The sequence below is a fragment of the Mizuhopecten yessoensis genome, unplaced genomic scaffold, assembly GCF_002113885.1.
Source record: "Mizuhopecten yessoensis strain PY_sf001 unplaced genomic scaffold, ASM211388v2 scaffold5467, whole genome shotgun sequence".
Classification (NCBI taxonomy): Eukaryota; Metazoa; Mollusca; class Bivalvia; order Pectinida; family Pectinidae; genus Mizuhopecten; species Mizuhopecten yessoensis.
The window spans coordinates 106,957-126,991 of record NW_018406064.1 but is presented as its reverse complement, the minus strand read 5'-3'; the positions used below and the strand labels follow the sequence as shown (position 1 = coordinate 126,991).

Genomic DNA, 20,035 nt, shown 5'->3' with positions numbered 1-20,035 from the left:
TAACTTTATAACAGAGACACATTAAAGCAGAGTGTGAGATGACAAGAAAACGAATCATTTGGTTACATTAACTTATAATTATCTATTAATATAACAGAATGGACTTCTTGAGAGAAGTGGCATTTCAATACAACGTCTACTTTTCCATCGAATACAAAACTGAAAGGTAAAGTGATACGGAATGGAGAGTAGTGAGTTAACCGATCGATGCTTAACTTCGTGTATATGTTTGTCTTAACCTTAATGTACAATGTAAGGTTACCTGCATGTCTGGCTGGTGTTGATCCTGGTTTGGCTGCTGTCTCGCACGTTATCAATGTCTTGGTCACGGCACCCTTTATTACACAAGGCGTGCCTAAAAAGTTACAAATAAATAGTTATAGTCATCAGTGCATGAAAGACAAAATGTACTAGGCAAACATTATAAACTTAATTGATTTCAAGTAATCAATTAATCACACAATTAAAACAATAAATAAAAAATAAAACTTCATTTGAAATAGGACTACTAAAAAGCAAGGAAGGGCTGCCCTATTTGCACGACCGTCCCCATAATCGCTATATAGAAGCCATAAAACTATCTTGGACTTACAACTGCATAACATTGGACAAGTTCCATGAATTATAAACAAAGACAAACCGAAGGAACAGAAGTTATAACCTGAAATGTCAGTAGACACGGGAACCATCTTGAGTCATGTTATCTGGATAATGTGTCCATAAGTCTATACATAGAGTACTTGTTACCAACAACAGATCAGGTACGAAGTCGTATCATTAGAACAGATGTTAACACTATATAGTTCTCAGCCAATCAGAAACGGGTGGTCCAGTGTCTTTGTGGATAACCGCTCGCCTTTTACCACGGCGGACGGGGCTCGATCCCCCGATCGCACGGGAACAGGTACGGGGTCACCTACCCGACCAGGTGGGGGTTCTCTTTGTAATCCTCTCACATTAAGATCTCCGGCACATTCTACTCCGGGTCAACACGAGTGATTTATATAAATTTGTAAATAGAGTTTTGATTACCACAAACGGTGACAATCTTTCAATTCGTATCTTGGTAAGCTGGATAATTTACATGTCTTTGTAATGTTTTGACAATCTGCTGCAACCTGTCTACTTCAGTAACTGTGACCTTGACCGGAGTGCGTCAAAGATTTCAGGTTCCTCGTTATGTGGCGTTATTCTCGAAGGATATTCGCGAATTCCAATTACTTCAAAAGGAAACACTGCTTTATCAGAAAAGGCTAGACATTGCATTTTTGAAAACTAATTTCCAGATTTTTTTTAAGTGACAGAGACCTTGACATTGACTCCAGGAACTCGTACAAACCCTCTGTACAGTGTACGGGCCCAACGTGGAATTTCTGACATTTGGACTTCTTAAATCTGCTGTAATCCCCAAAAAATGAAAGAGCAGGAGGATGAACTGACTGAAGGAAGGAAGGACACTGTCATTGCCGTAGAGCACCAGCCTCTCCAATGTGGGTCCAGATTATAATTTCAGAATATGTTTTGACAAAAAGAAATTTGGATTATTTTCTCACTTCTGAATAGCTTTGTGGTTTTAGAAGTAGTATTTCTATTCAGTTCCATGTATGCAATAACATTGTAATGATATAGGGGGGAAAAAGTCATATTTTTGTTGTACAAATCGGAGTACTTGCGTGTATTTTGTTCAATTTTTGTTTTAAAAAAAACAATGAAACTTTAACACTGTTCGTTTAAAAATAAATTGAGATAGACTCCTGTAGAACAAACACTTTTTACTTACAAAGCTTAAAGGAATATTTGTCTTTGAATGTATTATTTTTTTTAATTGGAGGTAACTCATACTGGGCCAGTAAATAAGGTAAGTAACTCATTTGTCCTTAATTGGGTAATTAAGTAAGATATCTTAATTACGCTCTGATACTTACCTCCAACCATCACCACTGCACCTGTGCGAGTTTCGTCGAAATTATTTCCAGCAATGGAGATAAGGGTTCCCCCCTCCACGCTGCCAGTGGCTGGAGTGACCGAACTGATCTCTGAATGACAGAACGTTTATCAAGTTAATGTAACAAAAAAACAGCACAATAGAAGAGTTACCTCCCCTCCACCACAAGGGAATGGCGTTACTCAATGGTTTTCAAAGGCAGATGCATTTTCAAGTCTTGTTCGTATATTTTAAATATCATTTTATCACTTAAGTATAATTTTGTGTGAATGAGCTTAGGAATTAAGTCATTGAAATTATATTGCAACTAAAAAAACACCTACATGCTTAGAAATGCATCACACTCACAGTACATTTGTAAATGTCCATTACTTTTGATATAATCTGTATCCAATTGCATGCAATAAAAATAAGAATGTAGAAACTGGTTTTCATACAGATTTCATACAAATATAGTTTATCAAATGTAACAATACAAATGTAACAATGCAAATGTAACAATACAAAAAGGAGTTGAATGTTCGTTCCAGACACAAGTGTCGTGGAATGTAACACACCGTTCAGTAAAATAGGATGTAGACAAAACCAGGGCTATTCCAGAAATAACGTATAGGGGTTGTAAGGGAGGTTTTTGTTTGTTTTGTTGTTGTTGGTTATTTGTTTATACCTTGCCAACCATATCGAATAATTTAAAAAAAAAAAAATTCATCCCTTTACCCATATACATTTCTAATGGAATTGCCCTCACTGATTATCTAGAGAATAGCTTTGTACTCACCAGCGTAAGTCTGGAACATGTAGAACTGGTAATTTCCACTCACTTTGTACAAGTCTTTCTGTGGTTGAGTCCTGAAAAATCATACTGGCCCATTACGATTTAGTTTAAAGGACGTAAATAATAATAATACTGAAACGAAATCCCTCCTTCGATTATTCTGAATTCAATTGCATCCAAAAAGACTTGTGTTCAGAAAACGTAAATAAAATTATAATATGTGATAGACCAGGCGGCCTATCGTCAAAGGTATAATAATGATTCTGCAGTAATAAGGCACGCTGAAATAAGTTCTGGTCACCATAAGTTTCAACCCTATCGTCAAAGGTATAATAATAATTCTGTAGTAATAAGGCACGCTGAAATAAGTTATGGTCTTTTATGAGACTTATTGAATGCCAATAACTATATTCTCACCTGCCGTATTCGTCTGATATGATGATGGAACCATTGATGTTCCCTGAAACAGAAAAAGAAATCATTTTTGTTTTAGAAATGTATACTTTAGCTTATGATGTTTATAATAGAAGACAGCTAAGTAAAACTAGAATTGGGGAAACTTTGCTAGGTAGTATGAGGACCTGAACTGTTTATTTTCTCCCGCCCAAACAAATCCAACAACCCTGATAGAGTATAACATGGTCTAGGATGGATGTTGCGGTATCTGTGTTGTAGCATTCAAGTGAGTTGGCACTATAAATGATACCGTTGGAAGCTCAGACCTACTACAAATAGAACACAATACATCTCCAGCACACAATTTTGAGGAATTCGGAGGAATTGCCTTATCAGGCGCTAACTGCTAGTCGTTTGCCACCTGGCTAATATCTCCCTATATGCGCATATAGAGATGTGCTGGAGATGTATTGTCTTCTGTTTGTAGTGGAACCATTTACATGGGTATCATTTTTATTGCCACCTCACTTGAATGCTACAGCACGGATACTGCAACATCCACCCCAGACCATGTTATACTCCACTTGGGTTGTTGGAGTTGTGTGGGCAGAAGAAAAACACTTTCTCTGAATATTCCATGCATATGACGACTTCGGGAATCGAACCTCGGCCTCCTGCGTGGAAGGCATGAGTGTTAAACTCTCGTCCAATCCGCACATTTATTGCCTCTCAGCAGGGGGATACAGTAGGCATATTCTGTCCCAGAAAATGCAGTGGTTTGCTGTTTATACGTGTAGCATATGAAATATATTATGTTTATGTCATTAACAATTTGTTATAGGGAAATGTGATATTGATACGGGAGAAGTAAAATAACACCGTTTCTCTATTTAAAGAATAATGTTGGGTTTATTACACCTGTATATTTCCTCCTAAGGAAATATCATATGAGTATATCTTTAACATAAGAGTTAACTTACCTATTTTGATGCCAGTCTCACCGGTCTTACATTTGATGTAACCATAGTCACTGTCGCCACCGTTGTCAAGCTGGATTCCGTAACTGTGGCAACAATATATCGGTTATAGACAGTCTGTTTGCACATGTTGAGACACTATTGTAGGTACATTTACATGAATTATTGGTATTCGGGTTCAATCACATGATAAATATGCATATAAGAATAATGTATTAGATCCACAAATATAGGATAAGACTATGTGTTTAGATTAAAATGTACACGTGAAATGTACTCTTGAAAGAAGAAAAGGGGAAAAAAATGCTTATTTTTAAAATTTTCAGTGAAATATATATGTCAACATTTGGCAACGCGTTTGATACAAAAACAATTGTTTCATTAAGCAACATAATACTTACAAATCATCACCGTTCTTCAGCTCACATTTTTGTCCTCCAACATAGACTCTACGGAGGAAAACAATTACCTGGTATTAACATCAATAATTTTCTATTACAGTTATCTTGTTCACCAGCACTGGTCTCGATGATTGCCTTGCTGAAGAAGGTTCAATGCTATGGTCGTCATAGGGAATTATTGTTTGTGATATGAAGGTCGATGATTTTGACACTGCTCCTTTTTGTGCCTTGTGAATTCGGTGTCACTACCCGAGTTCTCGATGCGAGAACGTGAAATTACTAGGATGTGACCTCGAAACGGAAGACGCTTACCGTTCCGGAACTCCTGGTCGTCTGTATTTGCACTGTTTACCCGCATGGGGCGACTTATGTTATGCTCAGTTAGGAAAAAGGGACCAAAGTTGATTTACTGTCCCTACTACAAAATCAGAAAAATTTGTCTTCAATTTCGTATTATATTCGACAAGCTCGTTATCAGATTTATTAGTCCGGGGGTCATTTTTTATGATTGGACTGATATAAACTGCTTTTGGTTGAAAATGTTATCTGCCTCTGATCTGTCCGTAGGATGCAAGCGTCGAAAAAAATATCCCGTCGAAAACATAAACTATTAATCCAATCGTGCTTATATTCCGTGATACCAAAGAGTTATCTAAAATAGGGACCGAAGCCTTTAAACAAATAAACAAACATCCGTAACTCAAGGATGTTTTGTACATACCGTAAGATGCTGACTGTTTTCCCGTTTGAACTCTCGTCTATGTTACTGCCGTACTTGTTGGTGAATATCTTCCCATAAAAACTCACAATCGTACCTTGGAACACAAACATTTTCTGCATATTATTTGACATAGCTATAGTTAATCCGAAAAAAACCCACCTGATGCCAATATGGCTTCGCCAGTGGTTTACGTGAGTGTTAAACCTTAACTTGACCAATCTGCCATTCAGGAATGACAATCTTTCTTTAACTGCTCGGTCAAGGCCTAAACGTTAGACATGGGATTCTGTTAACACCATCTACGTTTTGTACCAAGAATTTTGGTACTAACTGCTCCGGACTATGGGCTGAACATACAAATAGAAGACTAAAAAATGCATATACTTCAGGACACAATATGTTTCGCGATGTATTAATATCTTACTAATAAATACGGGTTTTTTGTATATGCGATACGACACAATTGCTCTTACCCATATCAGACCTCGCAGTTTCACACCCCAAAACCCGTACTTTTTTATATATTTTTTCAGACAGAAACATACATATGCATTTTACATAGTAATATCAATATACACAAACACGCACACATATACATAGCATAGCATACATACATATGTACACACACACACACACACACGGGGTGTCACAATACGCCAAGAGTGTATCACAATATACATGTATCGCAATACAGAATGAATATATTGTGATACGATTGCCGATATATTGTCATAGGAAAGATGTGCTTGATTTTATGATAAGTTGTTGTCAGAATGTTATCAAACTTAATCATATATAATATGGATCACATGGATTTAAGATTTTTTCAAACAAACTATCGATTACAAAATTTGAACTAATTTCCACCACTATTAAAAGCCTTGTGTATGCTCATTGGCAAATCTGTATCAGCCCCCACCGTATGACACACCAAAACCTGTATCAGCCCTCTCTGTATCAGCCTGCAAAACCCGTATCACACCACTTTTGGAAATTTTTCGTTTTTCAATATTTTAAAAGAAAAATAGATCATAAGATAGTAGCTTTGATTAGTCAGTATGTGATAAACAAAATAAAACACGCCTTTTTCCATATCACACCTTCGGCCCTCGGGTCTCGGGTTGATACTGGCCATGGGTGTGATATGGAAAAAGGCATGTATTTTTCTCTATATAATGCGAAACGTATCGCGATATGAATATTTGGATACGATGCCTATCACGAAACAACGTTTCTGCTTTTAAATCAACTTTGAAGTGTGTGAGTGAAAGAGGTTACAGTATTTTGTAAAGGTGCTAAATAATAAATAACATCAAAATATATTTTTGTGTAATTTTAAGAATGTTGGAGTATGACTTCACCCAGTACCGCATGTTTAAGGAAGGATTCTCAAACCATGCCAACGTTCTTTAAGAGTTATATAAGTACTTTGTGATCATTTGAGTATTGCTAGTGTATCGCAATACAGGCAAACACAATAATTAAGTACACACTGACTTCGACTAAGTTTAGAACACTCCTCTTTCAATCTTAAAGCTAGCCGAGTCACAACCATTTGCTTCTAAATATAAGATAAAGTTAAAAACACAACTTTAAATGTCGGAATATAATGTTATTTTTTTTAAATGTTTAAAACGATCTAAAGACGATCCACTAACCTGGAGGACCAGAGCGAGGCTCAATAGTCGTGATGGTTGGTGTGTTCGAGACGCTAGGCTGCAAAAATAAATGATATGATACATCATGTTCTTAACTTCAGTCCAATTAATAAGATCAAAGTAACGAGTTTGTTATTTGAATACATTAGAACAATGCACATTATAAATCGAAAATGTACACAATATTGATCTTGACCTAGAGTTCATCATTCAACATCTCTCACTTTGTGACGATATAGTATGAGGACGTGTTTTACAGGTTTTAAATGTTATAACTTTAGAAGACTAGGTACGGACCTAAAATTACACAGAGTACTGTGATTTGTATCTTGGTACAAGGAAATCTGGAATTGCGATAGATAGGGTTTCTAAAGAAACCAAGAATACCCATGAAATTACATGTTTCAATCAATGGTCTAATTAAAATTCATCTTAATGACAGTGTCCATGATTTGATAAAATAAATCACATGACAGGGAAATATTTGCCTGTCACAATGTCCCCTTATTTGAAGCTTCTGTAGCAGTATGGGTAAGAGGCGCCCAACCTAAACTCCGAATGGCTGAAGCGGGTGTCAACGAAGACACGGGGATCTGATCACCCGAACTGTTCTGTTATTGTTTATTGTTTTAGCTTTGGTAAAATAAGGTATGTAATGTCCTTTGGTTGGAAAAGTTGCTTTGTTTCTTTGCGATTAATCACGTTTCGCCCAGGATATTTGGTAACTAAATTATAATAATTTCACAGACAACAACAATATTTTGGGGTTAATATGACGCTTACTTAAATAGATAGACATGCAAGGACTTCTATGATCCAGCAATTTAGCCAAATTCAAGAAACTGTTTTTATCATCTATATACTATTTATGACACCTACCGGTAGCATTGTAAATTTATTATAATGGGTTGTCAGTATGAGAATACTCAAGAAGAAATTGAGAGAGATTTGAGAAGAAACTGATAACTTGAGAACGGATTTTCTCATTTCCCGGCATTTGGAATGTATTTTCTCAAAAAAGAACGTCTGCTCGCGCCAGGAGACATCCTAAACCGGAAAAAGTATCAAAACAAAAGTGATCCGCGTAAGAAAATCGTCCGTCATAGATAAATCAATATAAAGTTATTAAACAATATTGAGATGATAACAGCACCATTTCAAGCTTAAATGTGCATATGACGATAAAATTCTTGTAAAACTATTTTACAAAGTTTTAAGGTTCTTGGTATTCCTCCGAGCAAATGTTCTACGTGTTTACGTTTGTCATAGACCGAGGATTTGCGATCGATGACCATTGAGCTTAGAAGTCATTTAGAAAATATGATGTTCAGTTGACATTTTTTAAATTGAGAAATATATAATGTAGTAGTATTTAGATGATGAATAGAATATCCCACAGTGTGGTAATCTATAAATATTTCTAAGGATTTGTTTAGGACAACCTGGTAATTTCAGCGACTAAATGTTCAAGCCGTTGTTACGAATCCTGAAGCATACTTACAGTGAAGTGACAGTTGTTGCAAATATCGCTGTCGTCAACAGGAACCCCATCCACAGTTACCTTTACTTTGTAAGTGTCAACTGGCATACCCGCGCTATTAGGGAAGAGAAACGAAAAGTCAACACTCATTAGTCATACCAGACAGTATTAAAATTATTTAGATTGCAGTGGTTCTTTCCTACACAACAGAATTTTGAAAAATGTAACTTTATAATTTGATACACAAAATTGGGTCGGATATCAGGTATTTTTAAATTGAAGTGGTAATCACCAGGTATACCCAGTGTTAACAAGAGCTGTTGGAGAACAGCATAACTCGCCTATTGGTGATATTCCGTCTTTGCTTATTGCAGAGTTATCTTCTCTTGTGAGCAGGTATTGATTGTTACGTCATTGGTTTGTGTGAGAAAATTACGTCGTTTTCTCAAAAAATTATGACGTTCCTCTCACAAACGAATGATGTAACAATCAATACCTGCTCACAAGAGCAGCTAACTCTGCAATACGCAAAGACGGAATATGTTGTGAGAATAGAAACAAATGTACAGTAAAACCTCGAAAAAATGCCCTTCATTTCATTTGCTACCTCACTTACCGCCAACATATTTTCAGGTCCCTTAATTATGTTTTTCTTAATAATTCCTTATACAATTCCCTCAATTTATCACCAAACCCCTTTATATAGAATGCCAACACTTCTTGTTTTGCTGTACCTTACCATGTAAGAAGAGATGACCAGCCAACGTGAAATAGTCAACAGCGTATTGATGATGGCGACTAATTCAACAATACACAAAAAAACTTGCCCAAAACATTTCACCAAGTCCAATTAAGCTATTTTGGGGCCCTAAAATATGTGAAATATGGTTCAGCACATTGCTTAAACTCCATATAAACACTTCAACCTAAAAATTGACAACAGCCTATTGATGGTGATGATCCAACACTTCACAAAAAAAATCGCCCAAAAACTTTAACCTCAAGCATACCAAAACACTGTAACCAAGTTCAATTAAGCTGTTTTTGGCCCGTAAAAAACGAAAATATGGTCCAGTACATTGCTGACACTCCATATAAATGCCTTAATACCATAATAGACAGCTGTGTATATAGAGTGATGATCCATCACTGTCTGGAAAAAACTTGCCCAAAAACTTATTGAATGGAAAGGGAGGCAACTCAAATGAGAAACGATCTTGATATATGACAGGCAGAAGTTATATGTAGTTATATTTACATGGGTTTGATTTGAGACACCATACAGTCTCGTTTATTTTCATATTTATACCATCTGAACCAAACATTGCGAGAATTAAATGCATTTTCCCATGTATTTGATGATGCGAAATCAAGGCCCACAAATATTGAGACATTAAGTGTTTCCATCAAATAAAGAACTACATTCAAAAGTACGGAACAATGGGTTTTTTAAACGTTGATTTGGTTTGCTTGCAGGAACATATTTTAATGCTTCAAATATTAAGTAGGAGGATTGGGTAAAATATGCAGCCGTTTGTCAAACATAATTCTATGTATTTTGTTTCATAATATGACAATGCTGATACCATCAGAAGTGAGTGGAGGAATAGCCTGAAGGACGTACAATGAAAAAAAGGATAGATAGCTGCAGCAATCGTAGTTCAAGGTCAGAGAGATTGTTAACTTATTTCATTTTATCTATTTTGTTATTGTAATTTTTATTTATAGTTCGGTTACGTAAAATAAGAAAACAATGCCCGAATTTTGAGCTACGGTTCCCGCGTCAAAATAATAAATATATCAGATGGAATTTCTTTTACGAAACATAGAAACATAACTTGACAAAGAAAGACAATTGACGATTCGTGCCCTCTCCGAGCCTCAATCTCACGATTTATGGTACACTGGTACCAGCTGGTGTATTTTATATTTGCTTACAACAAATACAGGCTTACATCATAATGACTGCCTGGCACATAACGACATCAAACTTTGGCCATCTCCTCTTTTGAATTGTCCATGCAGCACAGTTGTTTGGTGTACAATCCGGCTCCTTTTACGTTTTATATTGCCAGGCAGAAAGCCATGCACATGTCCCGTGCAGTTGGTATTACATATTACTGACAGACGGAACGGTTGAACAGAGGAAGATATAGCAAAGTAAAGTCCGAGGGACGGGGTTTAAAAGTATAGTCCGAGGGACGGGGTTTAAAAGTATAGACAATGGTAGATGAATGTGTTTTATTTAAGACTATAGCTAAAGAAGTTTTCAGCCATAAGTAGAATTGAAATATAGTTGCCTTTTTTCATAATTGTCATACAAGTATTTTCAAAATTAACTGGATGGTAAGATCGCTGATTTATTAACGAACCATCTCTTACATTTTACACTCAGTAGCTTATATTGCTTTAAAGCGGACATTCATTTCTCTGTGTAATGGTCAGAGATTCACCTAAGTCACTCATTAACATGGTCAGGAACATGCAATAATTCCACAGTTAAGATGAGCACGGTAAAGAGCATTGTCAAGTGTACTACATTTGATTTTCCTTTTATTTTATTTTTAATGAAGTGCGTAGTTAAGTAAGATGCATTTCAAATTCATCATACTGTTATCTCGTGATGGGGAAAGAAATTGACATGTGTTAAATCACTTACACCCTTAATTGGGTTTCCCCGGTCATATTCAAAACCTGTCTTGAATTATCTTATTCTAATTATTTGATTATCTAATTTCACATAATTTGTGAACCGCTGTGAGACGACGTACGTTCATAGGAGGGCAGCGCGGACTACTAGACGTCGCTTCGTGGACCAAAGCCTCTGCGATAGCCTGTCCGCATCTGAGGAGCTGTCCGACCTCAGAGCGTGACCTGGATGGTCAGGAAGCGCAAACTTACCTCCTCAAGTCGACCGAACACCGACTTCGTCAGTGAAGTGTAGACTATAAACTCATTAACCAACCAATTATCAATATTATAAGAAAAAATGGGTAAGAGGCACCACATCTGAGTTTCAAGAGACCGAAGCGGACGACAGCAATGGTGGGCTAGCCTGGTCATTTGATCACGTCATCCTATGACGTCATACTTACGGAGTGTAACACTGGATCTGTTGCTCCTGGGTACCGTCGATGTGTACTGGACAGTCGAACTGTTTGGTGTCCGACACAAGAGTGACAGTGTTACCGAGATTGGTATTCCCTGCTCCATGGTTAAATTGGTTTTTGGCGAAGCCTGACCCTGCTAAGTTCAGCCTGACCTCCCCATTAGTGCTCCCCTTGGACGGACCTACGCTGGTCACCACGGCGCATTCTATAAATAGTCAAAACACGGGTTACATGCGAAAACTGGTTGTATGTATGTAAATTCGGGTTTTTTAATCAGACCTTGCATGTGCAGTTATCTGCAGCATAGGGACCTGATACATTGTAATTCGTTTCCGTTTTAAATCAGACATTGCATGTGCAATTATCTGAAGCACAGGGACCTGATAATTCGTTTCTTTTCAAAAGAAGACTAAGCGCAGATTCGCTTCTTTTAAAAATAAGACTTATTAAGCGCAAATATTTATCGTTTCTTTTATAAATCTGGCCATGTACAGTTATCTGAAGCACGGAGACTTGATAACTATTACGAAAAAGAATGATTGGATCTTTCTTTAGAAAAGAAGAGATTATCATTCATTATTTTTTTTAGAGATTTAACATTATTTGTGGAGCACATTTACCAGAAGTTGATTAAAATATCGTGTACGTCTAATGACAAACTGCACGCATCAACAGAATTGAATAGCATTGCCGTACAACATGGCTCTGTCGTCCTTCTAGGATATATCAGTGATAATAATAAGGTCAAAAAGTGGATATTGAAATGGGACTAACTAATTAAGGAAACAGAAAAGGGGGTTAAAATGTGACATAAGCACTGGTTAATTTTAAATTATTGATGTGTAAATTAATGATGTGTAAATTAATGGTGTAAATTAATTATGTAAATTAATGATGTGTAAATTGATGATATAAATTAATGATGTGTAAATTAATGGTGTGTAAATTAATGGTGTAAATTAATGATGTGTAAATTAATGATGTGTAAATTAATTTACACATCATTAATTTACATCATTAATTTACATCATAAATTTACACCATTAATTTACATAATTAATGATGTGTAAATTAATGGTGTAAATTAATTATGTAAATTAATTATGTGTAAATTAATGATGTAAATTAATTGTGTGCAAATTAATGGTGTAAATTAATTATGTAAATTAATGATGTGTAAATTAATGGTGTAAATTAATGATGTAAATTAATGATGTGTAAATTAATGATGTAAATTAATGATGTGTATTAATGGTGTAAATTAATGGTGTAAATTAATTATGTAAATTAATGGTGTAAATTAATGGTGTAAATTAATTATGTAAATTAATTATGTGTAAATTAATGATGTAAATTAATGATGTAAATTAATGATGTGCAAATTAATGATGTGTAAATTAATGATGTGTAGATTAATGATGTGTAAATTAATGGTGTAAATTAATGATGTGTAAATTAATGATGTGTCAATTAATGATGTAAATTAATGATGTGTAAATTGTGAAAAACTTAACAAATGCATACATAAACAAATCTGAAAGTGCGTCCTTTTGAGAGATTGCTATCTTAGAATATGTTTTACATGTGTATGTTGTTATGAAAAAACTGCTTTAAACAATTTAGCAATATTTAAGTATAGACAGCTTTAAGTAATAATAGTAAACAATATAAATATATGTACATGTATTCTGGGACACGTGAGAGAGAGAATGTACCACTATGACTTATATATTATAGCAAACGGCACACACAAAGATAGCACTAAAGACGTGTATAAAAGATACAAAAAGCATGTATCATTGTACATTGTTTTGTATGATCTAGCTGATGAAAATAGTATATGATATGAAAAACATGTCTAAAAATGATAAAAATAGACTATATCAAAGCTACATGTATACATGTATGACAGTACTGTATACATGATACAGATAATGTGGGAGAACACAGGTAAAAACCAGGTAATATATGAAACAGACTATAACCGCTATCACAACATTACTGCCTCTATGATTTTTTTTTTAAAAGTGGGAGAAAGGAGAACACCACATTGAATCAAAAAAAAAATAACATACCAAGAAAGACTACAAAAGCTAGAACTCCCAACACTATCATACAGAAGGGCTAGAGGGGATATGATTGAACTATATAAGATAATAAGCGGAATATACGACAGGGAATCCTGTAATTTCATAAAACTTTGGAAGGATGTAACAACGCGTCACAGCAGTAGGAGGAATTCAAAAATGATCTTCCCGCAACAATTCAAAACTACACTAAGGAAAAACAGCTTTGGTATTAGAACTGTAAAAATGTGGAACGGTCTTCCCGAGGACGTTGTATCGGCACCTAATATAAACACTTTCAAGAATAGACTGGACAAAATATGGAAAAATCAGGAAATACTTTATAATTATAAGGCAACCATAGATGGAAGTGAACTCTAATATTTAAGCATGAGAACATATTACATGTATAATAGAGTCCGGTGTAGAGGAACATATTGTTCCTGTACTGGAAAATAACTATAACTATGTGTAGTGACGCACGTTAAAGTCCCCCTAGAGAGTAGTACATATAAATACAATAAATGTGCTTGCTTTGTATTTGGTTATATTTTCTATGTACTATTTCTAGAGTTTCTGTGTCAACACTGTGATTCTTTCCTTTGACAACATTTTGCTTTGGTTTGAACTACTGTTTATTTAACACTTCAGTATTATCTGAGGGTTTTGTCTGTAAATTTTGATAAAGCAATTGACAGTATTTAGAGAAATAAGTTTACTGTAGAAAATCCAATAACATTATTGGAGAATTCGATATATTTTATTCAAGTATTTAATTTATTTGAAGTATTTTGTCATTCTAAAGGGAATTAAACAAGGAGAAAGTCTACCCCAATCTCTTTTGAATTTAATCAAATTTGATCTTTGTGATCCTAAGAACTAGAACCCTTTATCGATGGGTTTATTTTTGGAATGATTTGTCTGACGTTTGCAAAATATTGTATTTTACTTTCTGAATCAACTTGGAGCCTACACAGTTTGCTTGATAACCTATATAAAAGTTGCGAAATCTGGAGCTTACATTTAGACATAGATTTAATAAAAAAAAAAATATGGTACCATGTTTGAATTTATTAGATTATTTTTTTAACAAAATACAAAAATCTTGGGCTGCTTGATCTAACCATAAGAAGAATTTACTCTTTTGGTCAAGTTATTGTCCAATAAGTGTTTGGAATTACTGTTTTTGAATTCAAATATGTACATTTATAGAGTATAGACACCTCTGAGGTGTTGTCAGACCTATTATACCATACAACGCTGAAAACTCGTCTATGGAAATATATCAAGATAGTAATTATGCTAGAATATTTATACACATAAATCAAGCTATCGGTACAGCGAATATGTGCGTGCGTGCGTATGAAGTTGTGTGTGTTTGTATTATCTGTTATTCATGCCTTTGAGTCGAAACCCAAGACATTTATAAAAAAAATAAAAAAATAAGTTTGTGTCTCTTAAATCCCACGCAATTACCGATCAAAATTATTTGATTCCAAAATTTAAATTTTCAAATATCTCCTTAAATTAAAAAATTAGAGCTTACCAGGAGTACAACCTATAATCATCATAGGTACTTTGTTACATGGAAATTTACAAAAAGAATTACAGTCTGTAAATGCAATTCGAGTAATAAACACGAGGTTTCCAAGAGACACCTCAAAATCCTCTCACATATAACACTAAGTGGACAGTTGACCAGTCCTATGTTATAAACTACAGCCATAAGAGTACAATATAAAAGTTTAAACGTTTTTCGGTCATGAAATATCACGCACCGTCCTTTTTCTGCGAATTAGATACTGTGTGAACTAGCGAATGACTTGGACTCAGGCACGGTAATAAAGTGGTAGGACGCCGGGCTCGTGACCAAAGGGTTTGCGGGTTCGAGTCACGGCACGGCACTCTGTTGTATCTTTGAACAACATACTTTACTCCACTTGTTCCAGTCTACTCAGCTGTAAATGACGTGGTTGGGCAGTGCTATAATATTTTAATGCTACATGTAGCTGTGTGCGTCTAAATGGCACCGGCTGTACATGTATGCTCCCCAGGGAGTTGAGAAAGACATTGGCTGGTCGAAAGGCCCTATAACCACGTATAATAATTTGTGAACCGCTTTGAGACGAACTACGAACTAGGTTGTCATAAAGCGGTATATAAGAACCTTGAATTATTATCTGAATATATATATTTCCTGAGGAAAATGCGAAAATACCTCCTGAATAAGCTAAAAGCTGTTTATAGTTTATAAATATATGTTGGAACAAAAACAGTATACAATGAATAGTTCAACATCAGGCCTATTGTTAGAGAACGGGTATACTTTCTAAAGCTAGCATGTTTAATGTACCTAAGCGTTTTGTACACGTGATACGAAGTCGATAGATCGTTTGTTTACCAATTGGCTTCATTGCTGTAGATTAATGACCTACCGTGTTGACCTCTAATTGCCATATTGATTTCAGATAAGTTAATACCCATATACACTCTTGTCATATACACTCTTGTGTGTCTCCAATCCCTAATGCTTTGAATTATATTTGTAATAATATCGTTTGGTGAATGCAAAGGAATGACACTACAAATGTATATTGTTGTTGATCAAAAGTACATATTTTTTTTAAACAAAACGTTTTGCATAACTCGCATGAACTTATATAGTTTAATTGTATTTTGTATGTTTTGCTTCTAAATAAAACTATTTAATTGATTGATTGATTGTTTGAGTAATGGATGATATATAGAAACATCAACGAAAGTGACAATTTCATAATAATTGAAACATAAATTGTAGCGAAATTCTTGTTAAAGTTACCTAAATGTGGATGTGTATGTGCGACTGATGTAAGAGCTATACGGGTGGTCGAGTGGTCGGGTGCTGCAGTGGATAGCGCACTTGCCATTCACCAAGGCGGCTGGGGTTCGATTCCCCGATCGGACGTGAAAAGGTATGGGGTCACCTGCCCGATCCTCGGGTTTTCTCAGGGTACTCCGGTTTCCTCCCACAATAAGACCCTCCGCGCTAACATCCGGGCCAACAAGAGTGATTAATATAAGTTGAAATAACTTGTTTCATAATTGTTGTAAAATAAATAAAGTTAATTTATATATAAGGACTATAACGTCACGATGTAACTGACCGATATGCAGTCGGTTGTGAGCACGGTTGATATGAAAACTCCATGCAAAGTATAACGTGACATGTTGTTCTGACTAAACTGCCGTGTAACATGTATATAACTGTAGAAAACAACTAGCTTTATCAGATAATGACAATAGCAATATATTCTCGCAAACTGAAATGACGGTGAAGGAACGTTTATCATTCCGACAATTACAACAATATTCAGACACATTCATTGCGCATACACAAGTTGTAGTTACTTGTAGATCTATACTCCGGATGTTTATAGCAATATTTTAATCACAATCAATTTTTCTTTGAAAAGATGAAAATCTTATGGAAAATTATAATGGTGTTTGGCCTTTCATAATAATATCGAGACACTATTTTGCTTCTATATTCACGTATACCTTGTATTTCTTTTTCTTTTACTTACAAAATTAATGCCCAACATTTTCTGTAAACGATCGCGAAGTGGGTTTTTTTACTGTATACCGATTTTGAAGTAACATTGCACTGTTTAGTACATGTGGACGTATATGCACCTGAAAACAATTATTGTTCCACTTTGTCAACTAACAGGTGAACCATACATACTTCATCGTCGGGCCAATAACAACAGAATGGGGGTATTATCTAAAGCTAGCGTGCTTATTGTGCCTACAGAGCGGTTTTTACAGGTGACGGGACATTCTATATTATCGTTTGTTTACCTGTTGACGATGTTGCTACACAATAATGAACGCGGCAGTCACGGATGTACAGCTCTGCTAAAGATCCAGAGAACTGTTGGCATTGTCTGACAATGAAAACCCGACATTATAGGGACGAGAAGCTAATTAGATAGAGCCATAAATCGTCAAGTTATTACAATTTTTATATATATTTCAGCATTATTTGCGTCAAGTCATGACACGGTGGTTGCAGATACCCGAGGCGTTCTGACCCCGTGTTCATAAACTCAAGTAACATTTAAGTATATTAAAGCCGCGTGTACATTATATATATATATATAACTACATATTTGATTGTCACAGTAATATAGAGAAATACATATATGGAAAGCGACTCGGCCTGGGGTTTTTTCCATGGTTAATTCACAACATTTCAGCGACACGGTCTGTTTTGTATGGTTATTAAACAATATTAAAGCGACATGGTCTGTTTTTTATGGTTATTGAGAGAGAAGGGTGAAAGGACAATATTTATGAGACATGATCTGCGAAGGTATTTGGTTATTTTTCATAATATTAAAGCGATATAATAACAAGTGTCTTAGATAGTCCTTGTCTGAAAGAAACTTTGAAATCTATATTGGAAATCCAAAGTATACGATCTACCCTATATTCGAATTTTTTATCAGAGAGGATATGCTCTTTGTATTCTTAATAAAGGTTTTAATTGCATATACTAGACAGATTAGAATATAATGGAAAAAACAGCTATGTCAGATGATATTGTCTCAAATACAGCTTTTGTTTGAAATATTTAGTCCAAAACAATGTATCATATATCAATCAATTTCCTTGAAAACGACGTTTACTCCAAATGAATACATATCCATTACCTATAGGGGTATTTAAATTCCGCTGGGTGGCACAGTGGATAGAACACTCGCCTTTCACTGAAGCGCCTGAGTTCGATTCCCTGATCGGATGTGAAATGTATGGAGTTGTTTGCCCTACCACATGGGTTTTCTANGGAGAAGAAAAACAAGAGGAAAGACATTAAAAGAAAAAAAACCACATATATCTCGAAAGACCACGCACTTGATGCATGAAGCAAACGAGGCTTTAAGCAACCTTACCCTAATCATTATATATAGTAATCTAAAACTGCAAAAAATATAATCGGAGGCACTGTGCTTTCTACTCATAGCAAGTACGGCTCTTTTATACTGTTTTCAACAAACGGGCACGTTACAATGAGCGGACACTTGACTTAGTCGGTATTGTTATATATATATATAAACAAACAAATGACATGAATATATCTGTAGAAATGCTTTTATTCATATGTTGTCAGGTGCCTTAGAGTAGTTTTACAAGTTATATAGGGCCCTATATAAATGTTGTATATTATTATTATTATTATATCAAAGCGTCAGACAATTACTACAGAATCAGTATATTGTGTTAAGGTGGCTCCACACTTTCGCAATTAACCAGCAAAATTCATTGAAACTTTCATATAATGGTTATGCAACTATGTAGAGTTAATTTTATGAAAATCTAAACATTCCGATAGTTTGGGGAATTTTTTGGAAAAAATACCAAAAAATTGAATTTTCGCCACTTTTAATATTTTCCGGTTTTTTTTGTGTGTGGCATTGTTCGGAACAATAAAAACAATAAAAAAATGAAAAGAAGCATTTATAATTAATCCTACAAATATTTTATTTATCACAAAATATGTAACACATGTTACACAAAGTGTTTTTTATTGAATTTGAACGGATAAAAGTGATTATCTACAAGCTAAAAGCAAACAGGACACACAGATCTATACATATAGAGTGGGAAATTGAACAAAATATACACAATGGCTTTATAATTAATTTATTTTACATTTTACAATCACTTTGATCCGGGTGAGAGTTATCTTCCTTGAAAAAAATCGGAACTTTTTGCAGAGGGATGACATTTACACAATGACAGTTGTCTCTGTTTACATATAACAAATGATGGAAATAAATCAAAAATATGATATCAAAATTATCAATTTATTGTTCTTTAATGGAACCAAATTACCCTCAGTCATGTACACTTTGGACATCATTCCACAGTCCGCTAACTCACGGTATATTTATAATTACATGTCAGGTACATATGTGACCAGAGGCTATCGCATGGTATGCCGTTCTCACGTGCCCTCACACATGCATTTCATAGGTATCTTGATATTTTACAAAACATTATTTTCACAGAGTAAGTAGACTACATTTGTAAACACGATTTAATCGACAGAGCGAAACTCCCTCAGCTTATGAACTCGTGTAAGCACGTGATATGCACATATGAGGTTGGTACGTCCGCATTCCATGTGTTTCCTATATGACCTTCTTGAGGTCGTCTGGTCTCATGTCACTGTCTTCCCGTGAGTCTGTTTATGTCAATGAATTGGAAAGCTTTATTCCTGAAGTACGTGTGATTATACATTTCCCGGTAAAATCTCGATATCGGGTGTTGACATATCATCGGCACGCACGTGTACTATTGTTTACCAGGGGCCTGTTCGTTTATGCGGAACAACCGGTTTGACCGTTTATAAATGTAACAATTCCGGGTATAAATCCTGGCGGACCTACAAATGTGTATGCAAGACTTGCAAGGCTTTCTCAAGGCTCGCCTGAAAGCAGCATCAGATAACTAGGTCTTAC

At 35.2% G+C, this 20,035-nt stretch overlaps 1 protein-coding gene across 1 annotated transcript in view; it reads right to left on the bottom strand.

The window, feature by feature from the left end:
- Positions 1-20,035, bottom strand: part of LOC110450750 (fibrocystin-L-like) — a 109,651-nt gene that overhangs the window by 71,231 nt on the left and 18,385 nt on the right. Inside the window, exons 2-11 of the mRNA XM_021498431.1 lie at positions 11,449-11,668; positions 8,375-8,468; positions 6,874-6,931; positions 5,216-5,309; positions 4,495-4,542; positions 4,097-4,179; positions 3,138-3,180; positions 2,724-2,794; positions 1,926-2,036; positions 263-355 (exon numbers count right to left, since the gene is read on the bottom strand). Of these exons, the coding sequence (XP_021354106.1) occupies positions 263-355; positions 1,926-2,036; positions 2,724-2,794; positions 3,138-3,180; positions 4,097-4,179; positions 4,495-4,542; positions 5,216-5,309; positions 6,874-6,931; positions 8,375-8,468; positions 11,449-11,668 (915 nt within the window). The remainder of the gene's footprint in view (positions 1-262; positions 356-1,925; positions 2,037-2,723; positions 2,795-3,137; positions 3,181-4,096; positions 4,180-4,494; positions 4,543-5,215; positions 5,310-6,873; positions 6,932-8,374; positions 8,469-11,448; positions 11,669-20,035) is intronic.